The 22,573-nt window shown below is 46.4% G+C and overlaps 1 protein-coding gene across 6 annotated transcripts in view; it reads right to left on the reverse strand.

The window, feature by feature from the left end:
* Positions 1-22,573, reverse strand: part of ripk1l (receptor (TNFRSF)-interacting serine-threonine kinase 1, like) — a 95,377-nt gene that overhangs the window by 44,267 nt on the left and 28,537 nt on the right. For all 6 annotated transcript variants that reach the window (XM_070880379.1, XM_070880376.1, XM_070880377.1 and 3 more), the window contains exons 5-9: positions 20,146-20,371; positions 16,463-16,612; positions 13,810-13,886; positions 10,321-10,423; positions 4,977-5,543 (exon numbers count right to left, since the gene is read on the reverse strand). In XM_070880379.1, coding sequence (XP_070736480.1) covers positions 4,977-5,543; positions 10,321-10,423; positions 13,810-13,886; positions 16,463-16,612; positions 20,146-20,371 — 1,123 coding nt within the window. The remainder of the gene's footprint in view (positions 1-4,976; positions 5,544-10,320; positions 10,424-13,809; positions 13,887-16,462; positions 16,613-20,145; positions 20,372-22,573) is intronic.

Genomic DNA, 22,573 nt, shown 5'->3' on the forward strand with positions numbered 1-22,573 from the left:
CTTTAAGCAGAAGCACAAACAAGCCAAGGATCAAGAGGAAGACCAAGGAAAAGATGGGTGGATGATATAATGAACTAGGCAAATATGCCAGCAAGGTAGTAACTACAGCATACAATGGCCAATAATGGTGCAGGATGATGAACATGGCTGTTGAACATAAGGTCAGAAGTGGGGATGTTCGCTGATGATTGCTGTGTTCAGTGCCATTCGCAACCCTCAGATCAGCACTCCATGCCCACATGCAGCAAGACCTGGTCAATATTCAGGCTTGGGCTGATAAGTGGCAAGTAGCATTTGCTCCACACAATTGTAACGCAATGACTATCTCCAACAAGTGAGAGTCCAACCACCTCCCCGTGATATTCAACGGCATTACCATCGCCGAATTCCCCACCATCAACATCCAGGGGTCACCATTAACCAGAAACTTAACTGGACCAGCCACATAAATACTGTGTCAACAAGAGCAGGTCAGAGGCTGGGTATTCCGTGGCGAGTGTCTCACCTCCTGACTCCCCAAAGCCTTTCCACCATCTACAAGGCACAAGTCAGGAGTGTGATGGAATACTCTCCACTCACCTGGATGAGTGCAGCTCCAACAACCCTCAAGAAGCTCAACACCATCCAGGACAAAGCAATTGGCACCCCATCCGACACCTTAAACGTTCACTCCCTCCACCACCGGCACACCGTGGCTGCAGTGTGTGCCATCTACAAGACGCACTGCAGCAACTCACCAAGGCTTCTTCGGCAGCACCTCCCAAACCCACGACCTCCACCACCTGGAAGGAAAAGGGCAGCAGCGCATGGGAACACCACCACCTCCATGTTCTCCTCCAAGTTACACACCATCCTGACTTGGAAGTACATCGTTGTTGCTTCATCGTCGCTGGGTCAAAATCCTGGAACTCCCTCCCCACTTTCACCACAGGGACTGCAGCGGTTCAAGTCGGTGGCTCACCACCACTTTCTCAAGGGCAATTCGGGATGGGCAATAAATGCTGGCCTTGCCAGTGGGCGCCCACGAATGTATACAAAAAAAAAAAAGAATCTCACATGAGGGTGACAATTGAACAAGACATCTAAAAGTACACAAATCCCATAAGTCTAGTTCCTCTATTCTGCTAAAATCAATAAGAGAAGCTGGGTGAATGATGAACAGTGTGCCTGGGCAAGGGATTACTTTCATAACCCTAATAATACTTTATTGATGCGTCTACATTCACAACGAAAATATCAAGATCTCTGATTATGAATCCATCGCTCTATTGTTAGAACTTGACTCGGTTTATAAGAACATAAGAAACAGAAGCAGTAAGCGGCCATATGGCCCCTCGAGCCTGCTCCACCATTTAATCCGATCATAGCTGATCCGATCATGGACTCAGGTCCACTTCCCTGCCCGTTCCCCATAACCCTATTCTGTTATCGTTTAAGAAACTCAATTTCTGTCTTAAATTTATTCAATGTCTCAGCTTCCGCAGTTCTGAGGCAGCGAATTCCACAGGTTTACAACCCTCTGAGAATAAATTTCTCCTCATCTCTGTTTTAAATGGGCGGCCCCTTATTCTAAGATCATGCCCTCTAGTTCTCGTCTCCACCATCAGTGGAAACATCCTCTCTGCATCCACCTTGTCAAGTCCCCTCATAATCTTATACGATTCGATACGATCACCTCTTAACTCCAATGAGTAGAGGCCCAATCTACTCAACCTTTCCTCATAAGTCAACCCCCTCATCTCCGGAATCAACCTAGTCAACCTTCTCTGAACTGCCTCCAAAGCAAATATATCCTTTCGTAAATATGGAAACCAAAACTGCAAGCAGTATTCCAGGTGTGGCCTCACCAATACTCTGTACAACTGTAGCAAGACTTCCCTGCTTTTATACTCCATCCCCTTTGTAATAAAGGCCAAGATTCCATTGGCCTTCCTGATCACTTGCTGTGCCTGCATACTAACTTTTTGTGTTTCATGCACAAGTATCCCCAGGTCCCGCAGCACTTTGCAATCTTTCTCCATTTAAATAATAACTTGCTCTTTGATTTTTCCCGCCAAGTGCATGATCTCGCACTTTCCAACATTATACTCCATCTGCCAAATTTTTGCCTACTCACTTAGCCTGTCTATGTCCTTTTGCAGATTTTTTGTGTTCTCCTTGTTATGTATGTAATAACTCGATAGACTGAATACTATAAACTAACACAGGTACAAACCTGGCTCTGCTTTATTAGGGCCCAAAGTGATTACATTACATGATGGCTTGCCTTTTATACCTGGACTGCACATAAGTGAGTACAGCCCAATGACCTCTGGCAGTCGCGCCACCTGGTGGCTAGTAACCCCAAGCATACATACATGACACTCCTCGCACATTGCTTTTCCTCCCATCTTTGCATCGTCGGCAAACTTGGCTATGTTACATTCAGTCCCTTCAACCAACAACACTCAATGGAATTTCAACCCTTTCTTACTCAAACCTAAACTTGCCAGTTAATGATGAACAGCTTTTTCCCCCAAATAATGTCACAGATTAGGAAGGGGGATATTTCAGGTTTCCCCGATCCACTATCAGAGGTCTAAAATCAGAGGAAACATGATCACATTTTATGCAGTGGAAAACAAAGATACATACAGAGGAGTATAATTATTTCAAACCCTGAACTAGAAGCTTTTTATCCCACCCGCCCGCAAAAACCTTAACCACAAGAAACGAGCAAAACAGCTACAGCAGACAAAGCGATGACTGATCACAAGGGGAAACAACTCGCATGTCAACTTCAAAAAAGTTCTCAGAAAAGCGTTTCCCATCATTCAAACACCAAGAATCCTTTAAAATGGATCCCAGAGGCGTCAACAAGAAGTTTGCAAATTTCGGTAAAGTTTGTAAAGTGTTTAATATTTCTCCATGTCCCACAAAATGGCCATAAGTTAAAATGACCTTTGAATAACCCTGCCAGTAGTGAGCAGAATGGGTGTGTGCAGGGACAGCCTGTGAAGTTAGAAGAGCCCATGATGGAAAAACAAGGTGCTAAGGTTTGAGGTGCAGATGTGTATCAAGAAGATGTCTAGGTCCATTTTTTCATGCTATGAGACACAGGAGGGATCTACTCACACCATCACGATTGTGTGGATTAAATGAAGTTAATTGAAAAAGATAAAAGCTTTTTTTACTAACTATATCAGTAAGCACCAATGGTTTGAAGCTTCATTATTTTCTTCTATATATATAAAAAAAAAGAGGAAATAGACACAAGGAGGGTCATTGTAAACTTTCCGCAGTGGCTTTAGGTGGGTAATATTGGGTTGGCCGCCCATTATACTGGACTTTCCTGACCTTTGATGTCAATGTGAAGGAGAATCGACAGGGTCTGTACATCATGCAGCCAATTGGATAGCACCCATTTTACACCATTGACAAAAGTTAAAATACCCCCCCCCACGACGTCCATCCCTTAGTTTTATTGTCCAGCTTACTGAAAAGCCGGTAAAGGCAATTTGACGGCACGAAGAGATCTGATGTCCCTACATAATGAATATTGCATGCACGAGATCCCTTTATACAGTGTATGATTCTCTGTGAAGGATCCATGATGTGTATTCCTGCTTACCTGAACACAATGTAAAGTTTGACAAAGTGAGATATATTCCCCACCTCTCCAAGTGAAGAATCTGTGACCTCTGATAGTGGATCAGGGGAAACAGGAAATGTCCCCTTTCCTTGTCTGTGACATTATTTGGGGGGGGGGGGGGGGAGCTGTTCTTCATTAACCAACGGGAGTTTAGGTTTGAGTAAGAAAGGGTTGAGCTTCCATTGAGTGTTGTTGGTTGAACAGAGTCAAGTTCTAATATTAGAGAGATGGATTCATAATCAGAGATCCTGAACATGGACACATCAACAAAGCATTCATCATAAAAAGCCATCCTCGTTCGAGGGACTGCCTAACGTGTGGTGACCGCTGTACATCAGCCACCACACGGGCTCGACAGAGCCAGGCCTTTATCCAGTGGCAAGGGTTGAACCAGGACAACTGGAGACCTGCTCTGCTGTACAGACCTGATGAGCATACATATCGCAGTGTGGGCTGGCCCATGCTGCCTCTGGGCCCTTGGCTCCACACCTTCGCCCATGATGTCCCAGGGCTATTTATAGCCCCGACCTGCGGTGGTGTTCTCACACAGGTTGGGTCGGCCCACGACCAGACAAAATATTATTAGGGCGATGAAAGTAATCCCTTGCCCAGGCACACTGTTCATCAATCATCCCAGCTTCTCCCATTATTGATAGAAGCACCAGCCCTCTTGTCAACGTTCAGAGAGCAGTAAGAACCTGCTAGGTCCTTCAATGTTTCAATGGATCTAGAAGATCCATTTAGATATCGATATCATTCTTTGTTTTCACTGATCTGAATAATATTAACTCTATGCCTCTGTGACCAAGAATGCAAGACGTCCTGGCAAGCTGGACTTCACTCCAGGTCCAGCAGATGCTTTTCCACTATTCAGCTATAAACATCATGGGAGCACATTGGTTTGGCTAGAGTTTTGCGGAAATGAATGCACTTTTAAAGATGGTGCCTGTACGACCGCTTGTATTACATAATAAAATACCCAAAGCACTTCAGAGAGGTGAAATCTGACACTTAGTCCAAGGGCAAGAAGTAGTAGAGGAGCTGACCAAAAGTACGGTCATAGAGGTAAGTTTTGAGAAAGGTTTTGAAGCAGAGCGAGTTCAGCGAGAACATTCTCGTGAGTAGGGCTAAGACGGCTGAAGGCTCGGAGAGTGACAATGGAGGAGAGCAGAGGGAAGTGTTGGGTGATTGGAACTGGAGGAGGTTGCAGAGGTAGGGCGGGAGGCGGCCATGGAGGGATTCTAGATGGAACACCTTGGGGGGGGGGGGGGGGGGGGGGGGAATTCAGTTTAAAAAATAGAATAAATCTGATTTCCAAAAAGTAAGTAATAAAGCGCACAGTTACCTGACTGCTGGTATGGAGTCCAGCTATTGGGCTGCCCAGTCTGTGGGTTACCAGTCTCTGCAACAGGAATAGGGACTGGAGTTCTGTAGACATGCCCTCCTGTCGGGCTCGCTTTATTTGCACCTTGCCAGCCAGTTTCTTCCTTGACAGGGTTTGAAAAACTCTCACAACTTGCTGAGCGATTTCCGTGTAGCTCCTGGTAAGAGTTTGAATCCTGAGAGCCGTATAGGTCTACGGACTGCTCTGCACGGGGCAGGTCTGCGAAAGGATTACACAGCGCGGCAGACGGGAGCCGTTTTGCAAAAACAGGTTCGTTGGAAACTCTTTTGCTCCGTTCCTTCCACATCTGTGCGCTCTGAGCCACTGGGGAATCCAGGCGGCTGCCAGTCATGTGGTAATTCAATTCCTCGTCGAGTTTCCTTCTGACCTGGGCCTGGTCATCATACCAAGCGTTGCTGTTAGACTCACACTCGGCAGGTTCGCTGAGTTTACAGGATGAAAATTCTGCCTCAATGCTGTTGCCGTTGGCATGAATCCCTTGTGAGCTGTGTAGGGAATTTGGATCATCTGTAAAGTTTAAAGATATATCGTTACTACATCTGCATTGGCTTGACCAAGAACACATGCCCTTTAAAATGGGTAATGTATTCTATTCTATTGAATTGCTTCAAAACTTTTTTTTAATGTTAGAGAGATAAGAACATAAGAAATAGAAGCAGGAGTAGGCCATTTTGCCCCTGGAGCCTGCTCCGCTGTTCAATAAGATCATGGCTGATCTGATCTTGGCCCCAACTCCACTTCCCTGCCCGCTTCCCATAACCCTTGACTCCCTTATAGTTCAAGAATCTGTCTATCTCCACCTTGAATATATTCAATGACCCAGCCTCCACAGTTCTCTTGGGTAGAGAATGCCAAAAATTCACGACACTCAGAGAAGAAATTCCTCCTCATCTCTGTCTTAAATGGGCAACCCCTTATTCTGAAACTATGCCTCCTAGTTCCAGAATCCCCCACGAGGGGAAACATCCTCTCTGCATCTATCCGTCTGAGTCAGAAGGTTATGGGTTCAAGTCCCACTTCAGGCACTTGAGCACATAAGTCTCGGCTAACACTCCAGTGCAGTGCTGAGGGAGTGCTGCACTGTTGGCAGTCTGCTCTGTCAGGTGGGCATAAAGGATTCCATGTCACTATTTCGAAAAAGAGCACAGGACAAACACTCACTTAATCGATCAATGTCCCGTAGCAACTTTCTGCTCCCGTCTACACTACTTACTGTGCCACCTCCAGATAAATAACCATCAGACACTCCCTTATCTAATGCATTTGTTAGCTCCTCAAAAAATTCAACCAGGTTCGCTGGACACGACTTACTCTTTTACAAATGTTCTCAATGATCAGCTCATATTTTTTGAAATACTCAGTCACTCTGTCCCCAATAACAGACTCTAGCAGCTTCCTCAGATCACGTTACACTAATAGTCCGACAATATCCTAAGTTTACCTTTCCAACCTTTCTTAAATAATGGGAGTGACATTGGCAGTTTGCCAATCCAAGGGGATAATTCCTGAATCGAGCGTGTTTAGGAACGTCATGGCAAGAACATCTACAATTTCCTCACCACCTCCTTTTAATACCCGAGGGTGGAAACCATCGGGTCCTGGAGATTATCTATCGTTAAAGTCATTAGTTTCACCAGTTTTTTTTTAAACTTATGCTGAATCTAGACAATAGCTCCCCTTGACCTATTTTTATTTTTGCTTTTATCTCTGGTGCTGTATCCACATCCTCTACTGTGAAGACCGATACTAAATAGCTACTTTTGTAAGTTTGCCATTTTCTGATTTCCAGTTACAATACCACTGGAGTCGGTCATTAAGCTTTCAGTATTACTCTCAGCCACCCTCTTTCTCTTAATATATTTGCAAAAATCTTTAGTGTTGTTCCTGGATATCACGCAAGCTTTTTTCTCTCATTCCTTTTCTGCAGCTCCTGCCACTTTCTTTGTATTCTTTTGCTGTTCTTTATATCTCTCCCAGTCTGTGAGATTTCCACTGCTCTTTGCCTTCGTATGAGCTCTTTTTTTCCTGTTTTATACTAACTCTCGCTTCCCTTGTTGCCCAAGGTTGTTTACTTATACATGTAGAGCTCTTGCCCTTTCGGGGTATGTACAGATCTTATATTCTACAAAATACTTTTTTTTGAACACCTCCCACTGTTCACCCGTAGTTTTATCTGTTAATGTTTGCCCAGTCTGTTGCGTAAAGTTGGCCGCACCCAAATTTAAAACCTCAGTTCGTGACTCACCCTTCCCCCTCTCAAACCCAGTATCGAATTCGATCATATTGTGGTCACTGGTAGTTAGGTCTTCCCTCACCATTCGATTAATGACTAATTCAGGCTCATTACTCAACAATAACCTGTATTTATATATAGCACCTTCAACAGTGAAATATCCCAAGGCGCTTCACAGCAGTATTATGCGATAAAAATATGACCCCGAGCTGCACAAGTAGAAATTAGCAGAGGTGAAAGAGGTGGGTTTTAAGGAGAGTCTTGAAGGAGGAAAGAGAGTTAGAGAGACAGCGAGGTTTGGGCAGGGAATTGCCGAGCTTGGGGCCTAGACAACAGAAGGCACGGTCACCAATGGTCGAGCGATTACAATCAGGGATGCTCAAGAGTGCAGAATTAGAGGAACGCAGACAAATCTAATATGGTCTGTTCACTTAATGGTTCAAGAACATATCATTCCAGAAAACTGTCCCGAATATGCTCAAAAGATTTGCTGCCTTTGGGACTCGCACTGTTCTGCTTCTCCCAATCTCTGAGATTTAAAGTCTCTCATTATAACTACCCTGATTTTGCAGCAAGTTTCTCTGATCTCTGCATTTATGTACCCAGCTACTTTATCACTGCTATCTGGTGGTCTATAAACAACTCCCACCAAAGTCTTGCAACCTTTCTATTCCTCAATTCTACCCATAGTGTTTCTACTACCTGCTCACCTTTACTGATGTCCCTCTTTCTGTAATGGTGTTCCTTATCAATATTGCTACCCCTCCTTTTCCAATTTCCCTCACCTTTCTAAAGACCTTAGAACCTGGAATATTTATCTCCCAGTCATGCCCAGCTCGTAGCCAGGTCTCAGTAGCTAAATTTGCACTTCTAATTCACTTGCTTTATTTCTTGGACTCTATGCATTAAGTGTACAGAACTTTAATTGGTCAATAGACCCTGTCCTGCCCGTAAGCCCTGATGTTACTTTTAACACTTTTTAAACTTATCACACTCCCTTGTTTCTTATCGTGTATTTTTTTTTAAACGTTATTTTGTTATTATTTCTTATATTTTTCCTGAACTGTAAGCGTTTATATTACCTAAGCGCCATGGGATGTTAAAGGCGCTATATAAATAGAAGTTGTTGTTGTTTAACACTATTGATGACCTGGAATTTGCTCATCACTTTTTTCAAACTTTAGGCTATTTTTATTTCTGGCTGAGCCCTCCGCACATCCTTTATTGGTTTGAAGTCTTTTCTACAGCCCTATTTATACCTTCAGCGAGGACCTTGGTTCCAGTCTGGTTCAGCTGCTGCCCATCCCAGCAGGTTAATTATCATAATCAGTTTGTCCCTGTATCAATTTTCATGTGGCCCAGGCCGAGGTTATTACGCTTGGGGTTTTGCCTTTTCATTTAGCTCCTGATACTCCTTCAGCAGGACCTCTTCCCTGTTCTTTCCTACGTGATTCGTCACAACAACAACAACATCTATGTATTTATATAGCACCTTTAACGTGAAACATCCCAAGGTGCTTCACAGGAGTATTACGAGATGAAAAATTTGGCACCGAGCCGCGTAAGGAGAAATTAGGGCAGGTGACCAAAAGCTTGGTCAAAGAGTAAGGTTTTAAGAAGTGTCTTGAAGGAGGAAAGAGAGGTAGAGCGGTTTAGGCAGGGAGTGACAGAGATCACAGAGATAGGGAGGAGAGAGGCCATGGAGGGATTTAACATGTCATGTCGATATCCCTTACCCTGGCATCAAGGCGGCAACACACCCCTTCAGGACTCTCGAACGTGGTGCCAGAGGATGCTGCCTATCCCCCTAATTATTGAACTCCTACATTAAGAATTGTCTTCTTTTTAATGAGTGGTCTTGTGGGTGAGACCAACGGACAAAGTTGATCACCTTTGGGCTAATGACAGTACAGATAAGAATGTTTTATCTCTTCAAATTTTTCAATTTTGCTCTTTCTGAAGGCTGTAAAGCTATACAAGATCCAATTATTACACTTGAGAACAAACCAATAAATGTAGATAATCACCACTGTTTACCTACAATTGCACCATTTACACCCAGTTGCTGCTCTTGAACTTTCACGTACAATGCAGCTTGACAGAGGTAGAATAATTCACCACTGCTGGACAGAAAGGAGAGCTAGAAAGTAATCTTTATTGAGAAAGCTATACGAAGGACCACAGAATCATAGAAATATGCCCACTAGATATGCCCATAAAAATATGCCCACTACCACTCTAGGTTGTAGAGGTTGGGGGGGATTTGGGAGGTGCTGCCAAAGAAGCCTTGGCGAGTTGCTGCAGTGCAGCTTGTAGATGGTACACACTGCAACCACGATGCACCAGTGATGGAGGGAGTGAATGTTTAAGGTGATGCATGGGGTGCCAATAAAGCCGGCTGCTTTGTCCTGGATAGTGTCGAGCTTGGTGAGTACTGTTGGAGCTGCACTCATCCAGGCAAGCGGAGAGTATTCCATCACACTTCTGAACTGTGCCTTGTAGATGGTGAAAAGGCTTTGAGGGGTCAGGAGGTGAGACACTCGCCGCAGAATACCCAGCCTCTGACTCGCTCTGGTTGCCACAGTAATTATGTGGCTGGTCCAGTTAAGTTTCTGGTCAATGATGACCCTGATTCCCATTGACCAGTTTTACTAGGACTCCTTGATGCCACACTCAGTCAAATGCTGCCTTGATGTCAAGGGCAGTCACTCTCACCTCACCTCTGGAATTCAGCACTTCTGTCTATGTTTGGACCAAGGCTGTAATGAGGTCTGGAGCCGAGTGGTCCTGGCGGAACCCAAACTATGCATCAGTGAGCAGATTATTGGTGAGCAAGTGCCGCTAGATAGCACTGTCGACGACACCTTCAGTCACTTTGCTGATGATTGAGAGTAGGCTAAAGGGGCAGTAATTGGCCGGATTGGATTTGTCCTGCCTTAACATGGCTTGGTCAAATTTAAAAACATTTGTGAAGTGCCTTGGGACCTTTTATTAGGTTAAAGACGCTATATAAATACAAGTAGCTATTGTTGTGTAAAATGCAAGGATTACCTTTCGGAGAGGCGTCTGGCATTAAAGCATCACAATCGGTTTGCAAAGACTTCATCCTTTTCACCAGTTCTCTCGGTGGAGTTGGTTTCTTCTGGGACAATTCCTGAAGTGGTTAAAACAGGAACAACAGGTACATGAATTCCAGTGCGAGGGAGCCATGGTGTCAGTTAAGCAGCTACTTCTAAGAATCAGATTGCAGACAGTTGGTACGGAGTAGTTCATCTTTGAGGAGATAGTTACAATAAGTTATTCTACATAACACTCGCTGCACTTGAAAAGTAATTCACACGGTGACTCACTTGGGAATATTTCAACAATTCTATTTAGTATTAAAAGGTACGATATCAATGTAAGCATTTCTTTATTTCTTTCCCTTTTCGAGCGAATGTCTTGCGTTTGGCATGTCGGATACTGATTCTTGGTAATCATGTTAAAAGCAATCATCTCACAACGATTATATTTGGGCTCAATTTTGCCCGAGCCCATTTTCTGGCCTATTGTCAGAGTTACGCCGGGTTTTTAGGTCCAGAAATGCATCAGAAATTGTTGTACTAACTTTCCCCGATCTTTATACTGCAATCCGGAGCGGCGCAGCGAGTCCAGTCGCCTCAGGAAGGTGGATCCTGCTCTCTGCGCCGAAAAACGCAGCCAGGCCTTCTGCGCATGCGCGGGGGGAAAAAACCTGCCGTTTTTAAACGTCACTGCAATGGACGCGCATGGCGCAGTACAGCTCAGAGTTGGCAATCGAGAGGCCTCCAGACCGGGACTGGAGCCTCAAGTGGGCGCAGCAGCTTAAGGTCAGTGCGCAATTTTTTATTTCTATTCTACAGGGTTTACAGAGAAGCGCTCCTCCCCCGTGGACTCTGGCCCTCGAGTGCCTTCCTAGTCCGCTCTGCTCCCTGCCCCTAGCCCAGGCCGAAGGGCTTGCCGGTCCTTCCTCTTCCTCCCCCCCCCCCCCCGTCGACCCAGGCCCAGAGTGCCTTCCCGGTCCACTCTGCTCCCCGCCCCTAGCCCAGGCCAAAGGGCCTCCGATTTACTTACCTGCACCGATTTCTTTAACTCTAGGGAAGGTTTTTCAGAATAGGCCACATATGCTGGCCTAAGCAGAAATGGAGTAACTATCAGCTGGCCAAAGTTCACTAAATGGACAGAATTGGCGTGGGTGGCTGGTTACGCCCCCTTTGGATGAAAAAAAACATACCTAAAAAATTCGTAACTGAATGAGTTGCGCTGGTGCAAATTGATTGGGGAAACTGGATTTTTAAATTAGGCCAAAAAAAGCAGCCTGCTTAAAAAAAACAGTGCAAATTGTTGGGGAAAATTGAGCCCATTGTGAATGTGTCATATTTCAATGTAATTAAATGTAGTCACTCACCTACATTCCACCTTAAACCAGCATCAAAAATAATTTAACTGGCTATTCATCTCATTTTAACACACCACATTCCCACAGTCCCCCATCAAGCTTACTCTTAACAGCACCTCCCAATCCCACAATCACTACAGCCCAGGACAAGAACAGCAATATCATGGAAACACCATTTGGGACTATTTTATGTCCTAAGGACATCCCAAAGTACTTGACACCCAAGACATTATTTCGGAGGTGTCGTCACTGTTGTTATGTAGACAAACAGGGGGCAGCCAATTAACACAGGAAGGTCCCACAAACTGCAATTTAAAAGAAAATGGGCCTTAGGATGTGGGCATCGCTAACAAGGCTGCATTTATTGTCCTTCGCTAGTTGCCCTGAGAGCAGGCCACCTTCTTGACAGGCTCAATCCTTGTGATGCTGGTCCTACACTGGCGTCAAGTAGGGAATTCGAGGAATTTGACCGAGTGACAATGAAAGACTGGTGGCATATGTCTCGGATAGTTTGACTTGGAGGTGATGGTGTTTCCATGATATTGCTGTTCTTGTCCTGGGCGGTAGTGATTGTGGGATTGGGAGGTGCTGTTAAGAGTAAGCTTGATGAGCTTGATGGGGGACTGTGGGAATGTGGTGTGTTAAAATGAGATGAATCGGCAGTTAAATTATTTTTGATGCTGGTTTAAGGTGGAATGTAGGTGACTACACCAGGAGAACTCCCAGCTTTTCTTGAAGTAGCGCTTTGGATATTTATTTGCCATTATTTTGTAACCTTCTAAACGCATCACACATCTGAACAAACAGCATTCGGCTGCTTGGCCGCATTCTACCGAAATGCGACCATTTCTACTGGCCCTGGCAAACCAATCTCGGGGATGACTGTGGTAACCTGCCAACCCAGAGTCTGGTACTTTGCCACTTTGTCATATGTTGCATGGGAACCAGTGGCTACCATGCAGCAAAACGCTGGCACATGTGCAGTGACAGTAATGGCCAACTGTGGCCTGAAACTTACCCTAACCCTAACTTTCCTGCCAGCAGGCTGCAGTGCTGAACTTTGTGATGGTGCTGTGGAGTGGCACAGATGAAACCCATCTGATACAGCACCACCTCTAGATCGCTCATGATTACCACATTGCAATTTCCTGCAGCCTTTTTAAGAACATAAGAATTAGGAGCAGGAGTAGGCTACACAGCCCCTCGAGCCTGCTCCGCCATTCAATAAGACCATGGCTGATCTTCGACCTCAACTCCACTTTCCCGGCCGATCCCCATATCACTTGATTCCCCGAGAGTCCAAAAATCTATTGATCTCAGCCTTGAATAATCAACTCAACGATTCAGCATCCACTTGCCCAAACATCTTATCTAGCCCTTTACATTGAGATTTGTGGGAGTTGCTAATGATTACGTTGTTGCCTTTAGATCATTAATAAGTTCTATCCATATAGATTTTGCTATGTCCTTTTCTGCTATTATATCCACTCTTTCAATAGCTTTTAAGCTCTTCCTTACCATTAGTTCCTGGAGTGTAGCTTTATGAAACATTTTCCCTTTTAGTCGCATCTCCTGCTCTCAGCCATGTCTCCTCAATACCAACATCAATATTTTCTCTAATTGCATAGCAGTCTAATTTTATTTGTGTATTCTTGTACAAGTGTCAGTTGTGGATCAGTGGGTAGCACACTTGTCTGTGAGTCAGAAGGTTGTGGGTTCAAGTCCCACTCCAGAGTCCTGAGAGCTATAGAATGGTGACACTGGTACTCTGACACTTATACCAACCCCTGCCTTTACTATTTCACCAACTCCCCTTTCATACCCTTTAACCATTCCTTGTCTCAACACTTAACCAATATTTTATGAATTGTTTTACTTAACCGATTCTACTTATAGGTGAAGTTCAAAATTCTGACTGAGCCTGGCTGGCATGATCAATGGGGGGACCTCTCCATCACCAACATTTCAGCTGGGTTAGGCAGATCAACAGAAAGATGCCTTTCGGTCCTTACTTTGAAAAGGACAAAGACTGCTCAGAAACACAATTCTGAAGAGGACATGAAATTCAGATTAGAAAATTGATGCAGAAAATGTAATGGTGCACCTTTTGCAACAATACTCACTCTTAACGTTTCCAAATCTGCACCAATATTTTTACATAGGCTTCCTTGATAGAATGGTTGGAATTGCAGGTTACAGTCTGAAACAGAGAGGGTTGTTCTTTACAATTTGGATATAAATGGAATAATAATGACTTCAACTGTTTGGATTATTCTATACTTCCTATACATGGAGTCCGAGCACTATTAGCATTGAATTAGATGGCTAACACTTTGGTTTCAGGATGGCTTCTCTGTTTAAGTATTCAGCGAAATGATGACACAAACAATTTCCTATGTATATTCCTACCATCCCATTGCTGCTTCCCCCTCTTGTGAAGGAATTTCTGCTTCATTTGTGGCCATGTGGCTCAGTGGGGAGCACACTCGCCTCGGAGTCAGAAGGTTGTGGGTTCAAGTCCCACTCCAGGGACTGGAGCACAAAAGTTGAGGCTGACACTCCAGTGCAGTGCTGAGGGAGCGCTGCACTGTTGGAGGTGCCACCTTTCAGATGAGACATTAAACCGAGGCCTCGACTGCTCTCTCACGAGAACGTAAAAGATCCCATGGTACTATTTCGAAGAAGAGCAGGATAGTTATGCCCAGTGTCCTTGCCAATAGTTATCCCTCAATCAACATCACTAAAGAAACAGATGATCTGGTCATTAGCATCTTGCTGTTTGTGGGAGTTTGCTGTGTGCAAATTGGCTGCCGCATTTCCGACATTACAACAGTGACTACATTTCAAAAAGTACTTAATTGGCTGTAAAGCACTGTGGGATGTCCGGTGGTCGAAAAGGATGCTATATAAATGTAAGTATTTCTTTTCTTTTCTAATATCTTGTCCCACTCTGGACGAACACAAATCATTTTAGATGGAGGCTTCAAGCCCAATGGAGGCATCCAGGCATGAGTAGTCGAGACTTGTACTTGAAGTTTGACTACTCCCCAGGCACAGGGATACTTGGGTCTATCTGCAATTTGCCCACAAGCATCACACAATGTCTAAGTCAATGCGTGCACTGTGTGTGCCTGATGCATGATGTGAATTTGCAACTTAGAACATGTGAAGAAGCTGACTTTACCCCTCATCCCCAAGTTTCGTGCCTGAACCATTGTTACACAGAGTTAGCCACACGCTGAGGGCTGGAACAGGCAGGGGGAGGGACGGGGTGGCCCAGCCCAACAGCAGCAGCACGCTCAGTAGCAGCCAGTGCTTTATCCATTGTACTATGCACCCTACTGCTTGAAAGCATCCAACATCTATTACTGCTTCATTGTGGCTGCAAAATATCTTTGTACACATGTTGGTTAAGCAACATTGGGGGCAGGGGGGTTGAAATCTTGGCATATTTACTCCTGCAATCATTCCCTCGGGATTTCCAGTAGCAAAATCCAAGTAGATAAAGAGCACTGAGCAACCTCCAGTAAAGGCAAAGTGCTCAGACCACTTCTGGTAATGACTGAAGCCACTCAACCCAAGAAGGTATCTGTGGCACAACCAAATTTGTAACACACAGTAACAATGATATAATCGTGAACACATACTGAAGCCAAGTAGCAAACTTAGTGGTGTGTTCAAAAACTCTCTAAACTGACCAAAGTTTGTTTGTGTTCATATATATTTTACTTCCATAATTTAAAACTCGTTAATCAAAAGGCTGGGCAGCCAGGCACATCTGGACCTTCAACAACAACGTGTATTTAAATAGCGCCTTTAACGTCGTGAAACAGCCCAAGGTGCTTCACAGCAGTATTATGCGATAAAAAAAATTGACATCGAGCCGTACAAGTAGAAATTAGCACAGCTGCCCAAAAGCTTGGTCAAAAAGGTTGGTTTTAAGGAGCGTCTTGAAGGAGGAAAGAGAGGTAGAGAGGCGGAGAGGTTTAGGCAGAGAGTTCCAGAGCTTGGGACCTAGGCAACAGAAGGCATGGCCACCAATAATTGAGCGATTATAATCAGGGATGCTCGGGAGGACAGAATTAGAGGAGCGCAGACATCTCGAGGGGGGTGTGGGGCTGGAGGAGATAGGGAGGGGCGAGGTCATGGAGGGTTTTGAAAACAAGGATGAGAGTTTTGAAATCAAGGCCTAGCTTAACCGGAAGCCAAAGGTGGTCAGTGAGCACAGGGGTGACGGGCGAGCGGGATTTGGGGTGAGTTAGGAAACGGGCTACCGAGTTTTGGATCACCTCGGGTTTACATAGGGTAGTATGTGGAATCACATAGTAACAATGATATAATGGTGAGCACCTACTGAAGCCAAGAAGCAAACTTAGTGTTGTGTTGAAAAACTCTCTAACCTGATCGAAGTTTGTATGTGTCCATTTGTATTTTACTTGCGTATTACAGAACTGGTTAATCAAAAGGCTGGGCAGCCAGGCACATCTGGCCCTTCAGTCACTAATTGGTTGATGGTGTACGAGAGCAACGTTCCCACTAAGTTGCGCCACGGGGGCTTTTACATGGAAGAAACCGCACATCCACGCAAATTTGAATGGGCCGCACAGCCAGTTAAAGGGACCACGCACGGAAAAAAAATAATTAGAGGGAACATTGTACGAGAGTGATGCAATTCTTTCTGCCTGCCTTCCCAAGTAGGACATCACTACCCAGCACCTCCGCAGAAAGATAGGGAGCTCCTGTGAGAAAAGGATCAAAGCTAAGACAACCGCCCACCTACAAAGCTCAGCCTCTGCTCGGGGTCAGTTTTCCAGCACTGCTGCATTAAGGCAACAATCTCTTCAGGCGCTTCAGCGGGAATTTCTTTCATATCAGGTCGATCTCCATCGAGGATCAGGTAATAAACCTGGGTATCATTTAGTGCATCTGAAGAGATATGAGAAAAAAAAAAAGCATCTTTGGAATCGGATCGACAATGCAAATATATTCCGGATCATTTCTTTTTTTTTTAAAAAACAGCATGTCAGCACCTAACCGGCAACCAAAGTTTAATGAAAATCCGTCTCCATATTTGGCGGTAAGGTGACAAGTGGTGTCGGGAGTGGAATTAGCGCTCAGCTTTACGTTTGCAAACACTCGTACACTCACACACAATGGGCCCAAAATTGGTGTGCATACCGTCCGCTGCCGCAGAGTTTTCTGGGCGGTCTCCCCGCCGAGCGAGTTTGGTGGAGGCCGTCCGCCGCCAGGGAGAGAAGACCGCTGGGGACCGCCCGCCCGCTGACGTGCACCGCCCAGTAGAGTCCTCCCGCCCACCGAGCGGCCAGTTTGGTCCGGGTGGTCCTCCACTCCAGCAGGGGAAAAGGCTGCCGTGTGGAGGCAGGTCTAACCTCAACGCTAAGTATAAAGACCTGCAAAAAAAAGGTTAGTCCACTTCTTTTCTTTAATTTTTTTTGCTGGGATTCAGGTGGAAGGAGTCCCCTGAAGGATTTGTAGCGGTTTTTAAAAAATGTTTTGGACATTTTTTATTTCAATACTTCCCCCCCCCCTCCCTGGGCCCGACTCAATCCTCGGCAGTACTTTGCCGAGGATTGCATTTGCCGCCAAGAATGGGAGTTACCGCCCGCTGCTGCCAGAATCGGCGCGCATGTCCCATTTTTGCCGCCGGGCGGTCTTTCCCAGGTTTTTCCACGAAACTTCCGCCCAAAGTACCGTCTCAGCGGGCCTTTGGGCGGAACTTAGCGGTAACCAATTTCGGGCCCAATGACTTCGAGGATACCCATTTTGGGCCAGTGGGACATCACCCTCACCTTGTGTAATGTATTTGCTTTGTGGGTTCCTTGCTCAAGAATTCATAGCAACACATTGCTACTAAGAGCTAGCTGGTTTATTAGCAAAAGGTTTAACAATCACACTACGCATTACCAGTTCATCCACCAGGCTCACAACGACCTGCCTCATTGTGGATCCCCTGAACCCAACTGGCTGGGGTTTTATTGAGTCTTGTTAACATCACGTGACTGGCTAAGCCAATCACAATTCAACAGCTCTACAACTCTTGTTGAGAACAAAAATAAACATTAACTCAATGCCCCCTGATTAAAGGAAGGGGACACTCCAAACACTTTTCAAGTGCCCTTTTTTGTTTTCTTTGGGAGGGGTTTTTTTGTTTTTTTTTTTAGGGCATCGAGAGGCAAATTATACAAGTGCCCCCTGACTGGGGGGGACACTAAAACCCAGCAATAAAACAAATTGAATTTTAAAACATATAAAATCAAATTAAAATTTGGTTGCCGGGGGTGACAATGAACACCAGTCCCTCCGGCGCCCACCTCTTGCGGAAGGCCGCGAGCGTACCGGTGGACACCACGTACTCCATCTCCAGGGACACCCTGGTCCAGATGTAGGCGCGGAAGAGAGGCAGGCAGTCGGGCTGAACGACCCCCTCGACTGCCCGCTGCCTGGACCGGCTGATGGCCCCCTTGGCCGTGCCCAGGAGCAGTCCTACGAGGAGGCCTTCGGACCTAACCGCTCCCCTCCGCACAGGGTGCCCAAAGATCAGGAGTGTGGGACTGAAGTGCAACCAGAATTTGAGCAGCCGCCCCTTTAAATAATGGAACAGGGGCTACAACCTCGCATATTCTATGAAAACATGGAACACGGACTCTTCCAGACGCAGAAATTGCAGGCGGCCTGGGAGCCCCTGAACCAACTTAAAAATTTGTTGCACGGGACTGCTCCGTGCACCATCCTCCAGGCCAAGTCCCCAAAAAATAGAGGGAGGACTCCCACGTAGAGTGCACTCCATCAGGGACCCCCGCCTCCATCAACAGCTCTACAACTCTTTTGGGGGGGGAACAAAATACACGTTAGATCAAGTGCCCCCCGATCTGGGGGACACTCCAGATTCTTAACTGCCTACAAACTTGTGAGCATGCACACTGGTGCATACATTACACCTTTCTATGATTTTCAACACTCGCGAGATTCTAAATTACTTCAATGTTTCTAGATACACCAATCAAATAGGATTCCCAGATAGCTCCAAGCATGTCTTTCCTCAAAATGACCCAATGCTTGGTAAATCATTTATAGGCGAGATAAGAGCAGAGAGACAGATGAGTCGACAAAGAGCAGTACAATATTCCAGAGTCTGCAACAACACAGCCACCATCGTATTGATTTTCATTTTTATATTATACACTATAAAATTTGTATCAGTAAAAAGGGGATGTCAGGACTTCCAAGACATGTAGCACACCTTAAGTAAGTCGCTAGCTCCCAATTCCTTCAAATGAAAACTGTACATAATAAAGATCACACAACCAAATCATGACATGCTGCAGCAGAGAGATTACTTATGGGTTCCTTCCAAAGAACTCATTCAGTGGTCTAACGAGAGTTCATCAACCTGAAACGTTAACTCTTTCTCTCTCCCCAGCTACTGTCTGACTTGCTGAATGTTTCCAGCATTTTCTCTGTTTTTATTTCAGATTACGTATTGGATTTGAAATTGAAAGTTACCGCACATGTATAAAGGAACATCTATATTTTTCAATAATTCTAATCCAGTCAGCTGTACCTACAAGTCGTGTTAAACTGGCAGCAACCAGAGCTTACACCTAGTCATGGTGGTAGCCAGCATCACCTGCCTGTTGGCCCGTTCCTGAGACTGCCAAGTGAACCATGGTGTTTAGGCCCTGGATAGCGGCAGGAATGAGCCCGTGTCTGGCAAAAGAAGGAAGAATGCCATTTAGAGTCCTCCTCTCCCGCCAATCACCCGCTGACCACCTCAGCTGTATTTACCATTACATTATATTGTTCAGTAGGGATCCAAATAACTGTTTTTTACATAAGAACATAAGAAATAGGAGCAGGAGTTGGCCATTTGGTCCCTTGAGCCTGCTCGACCATTCAATGAGGTTATGGCTGATCTGATCCACTACCCTCCAGCTCCCCATAACCCTTACTCCCTCGCTCAAACATCCATCTATCTCCATCTGAAATATATTCAAAGACCCAGCCTCCACAGCTCTCTGGGGTAGAGAATTCCGAAGATTCCCGACAGAGAAGAAATTCTTCCTCATCTCCGTTTTAAATGGACCACCCCTTATTCTGAAACTATGCCCCCAAGTTCTAGATTCTCCCACGAGGGGAAACATCCTCTCTGCATCTACCCTGTCAAGTCCCCTCAGAATCTTATACGTTTCAATAAGATCACCTCTCATTCTTCTAAACGCCAATGAGGTAGCCCAATACTAGTTCAAATTTTGCTTTTGAGCAAGGTGTATTTGTTAAAATGTATGCAACCATGTCTGAATAGTAATAAAAATTCAAATGTGGGAAGAATGAGTTTAAACAGTTACATTGAAAAAGACACCAATATAAAGTCCAAAAGAATGAGAAGCAATGATTCACCAGTAGCCAGAAAGGTGCATTATTCAGAATGAGTGCCTTACTTTCATAGGGTTCCTTATTGGTCAGGATCACCCACACCACAATGGAAAAACTGTAGACGTCGGACTTCTCCGTGGCCTTGGTGTTCAATGAGCGCAGGTGTTCAGGAGCCAGGTACGACAGCGTGCCCGCATTGTTCTGCGGCTTCGAACCCATTTGGCTCCTTCTCTTTTGCTCTTCGGTCAATCGACTCCAGGTTTTAAAACTTGCCACGCCAAGATCTGCGACCTAAAGAGAAAAATCACACACGCCATGTAAGGAACGCTCCAAGCTTCTCCGACTCGGTCAGGTCAAATTATACGCAGTTTGCAAAGATCTACAGTAAACTGCACTTGAGAATTTTTGGCTCTTTAAAGCTCCGCGCTAACAAGGATTGAATTGACTGGAGATTGAGAGGGGATTTGATGGAGGTGTTCAAAATCATGAGGGGTCTAGACAGAGTAGATCGAGAGAAACTGTTCCCATTGGCGGAAGGGTAGAGAACCATGGGACACAGATTGAACGCGATTGGCAGAAGAACCAAAGGGGACATGAGGAAATACTTTTTTTTTTTTACGCAGCGAGTGGTTAGCATCTGGGATGCACTGCCTGAAATCGTGGTGAAGGCAGACTCAATCGTGGCTTTCAAAAGGGAAATGGATAATTGCCTGAAAGAAAAAAAATTGCAGGGCTACGGGGAAAGGCGCTATATAAATACAAGTTGTTGGTGATGAAAGGAGAAAATTAGGGGAAGAAGAAGAATAAGCTGGAACTTTCTGATGGTGGTGGTGGGACGAAAATCCCGGTGCAGCACCCAGCGCCCATTCCGGTCGCTGTCTGACCCACCTTGATTTTGGAGCACGCTAGGAAAATAGGCAGGAGATTACTTAAATAGGCAAAATGGGGCCCCTTGCCATATATAGGACCCCCATGAAATTTTGATGTTCCACAGAGCAGATAGCATACTCCGTCCGGTAGAATCAAGCACTGAGCAGGTCAAACCAGTTCTCCTGAAGGGTCAACTGCAGGCTACTCCAAAAACAATATAAATTAACAGCCGGGGAACTGATGTTTGTGCAGCCAAGGGGAGCGTGGCTCAGTAAATGCACCCTCACCTGATCACAAGGCTGATGGGTTCAAGTCCCACTCCAGAGATTTCAGCACATAGTCTCGGCTGACACTCCAGTGCGGTGCTGAGGGAGCGCTGCACTGCCAGAGTCACTGTCTTATGGGCAAGATGTTAAACCGAGGCCCCGTCTGACTTCTCAGGCACTATTTCAAAGAAAAGCAGGTGTCCCAGCCAATATTTATCCCCCGATCAACATTACTAACACAGATCATTATTTCATGGCTGTTTGTGGGACCTTGCAGTGTGCAGATTGGCTGCCACGTTTCCCTACATTACAACAGGGGTGAAATTGGTCCACGCCAATAGCGGAAAACAGGCGTGCGAAGGATCCGCAGCCCCTTTTACACCGCGCCATATTTTCTATTTTATTGATTTAAATGGAATAGAAAATAGGGCGTGACATAGAACGCCTCCACTCTGCCATCCCGCGATCTCTCCCCATCACCGGGGATCGTTCCCAATGGGCCCCGACTGCCGCTGGCTTTCCCGCCCGGAATGGAATATTAAGGTGGTCATGTAGTCCTGCCGCTAAATTTAACAGGACCTGCGCATCCGCAGGATTTCCTGGTTCCTCACCCCGTCCCCCTCCACCCTGACCCTCGCCCCAACACAGCCCCCCCACCCCACCCTGCCCACCCCCTCAACACCCCACCACCAGACACCCCACCCTGACCCCCCTCATCCCCCCCCCACCCCGACACAGCCCACCCATCCCCCCCACACCAACAGCCACCCATCCCACCACGACCCTGCCCGACCCCCTCTCCCACACACCCCCCCCCACCCCTGACCCCCTGTCCCACACACACCCCCCCCACCCCTGACCCCCTCTCCCACACCCCCCCCCACCCCTGACCCCCTCTCCCACACACCCCCCCCCCCACCCCTGACCCCCTCTCCCACACACCCCCCCCCCACCCCTGACCCCCTGTCCCACACACCCCCCCCCACCCCTGACCCCCTGTCCCACACACCCCCCCCACCCCTGTCCCACACCCCCCCCCCACCCCTGACCCCCTCTCCCACACACCCCCCCCACCCCTGACCCCCTCTCCCACACCCCCCCCCACCCCTGACCCCCTCTCCCACACCCCCCCCCACCCCTGACCCCCTCTCCCACACACCCCCCCCACCCCTGACCCCCTCTCCCACACCCCCCCCCCACCCCTGACCCCCTCTCCCACACCCCCCCCCACCCCTGACCCCCTCTCCCACACACACCCCCCCCACCCCTGACCCCCTCTCCCACACACACCCCCCCCACCCCTGACCCCCTCTCCCACACACACCCCCCCTCACCCCTGACCCCCTCTCCCACACAC

Source organism: Pristiophorus japonicus, chromosome 5 (genome assembly GCF_044704955.1).
Source record: "Pristiophorus japonicus isolate sPriJap1 chromosome 5, sPriJap1.hap1, whole genome shotgun sequence".
Taxonomy (NCBI): Eukaryota; Metazoa; Chordata; class Chondrichthyes; family Pristiophoridae; genus Pristiophorus; species Pristiophorus japonicus.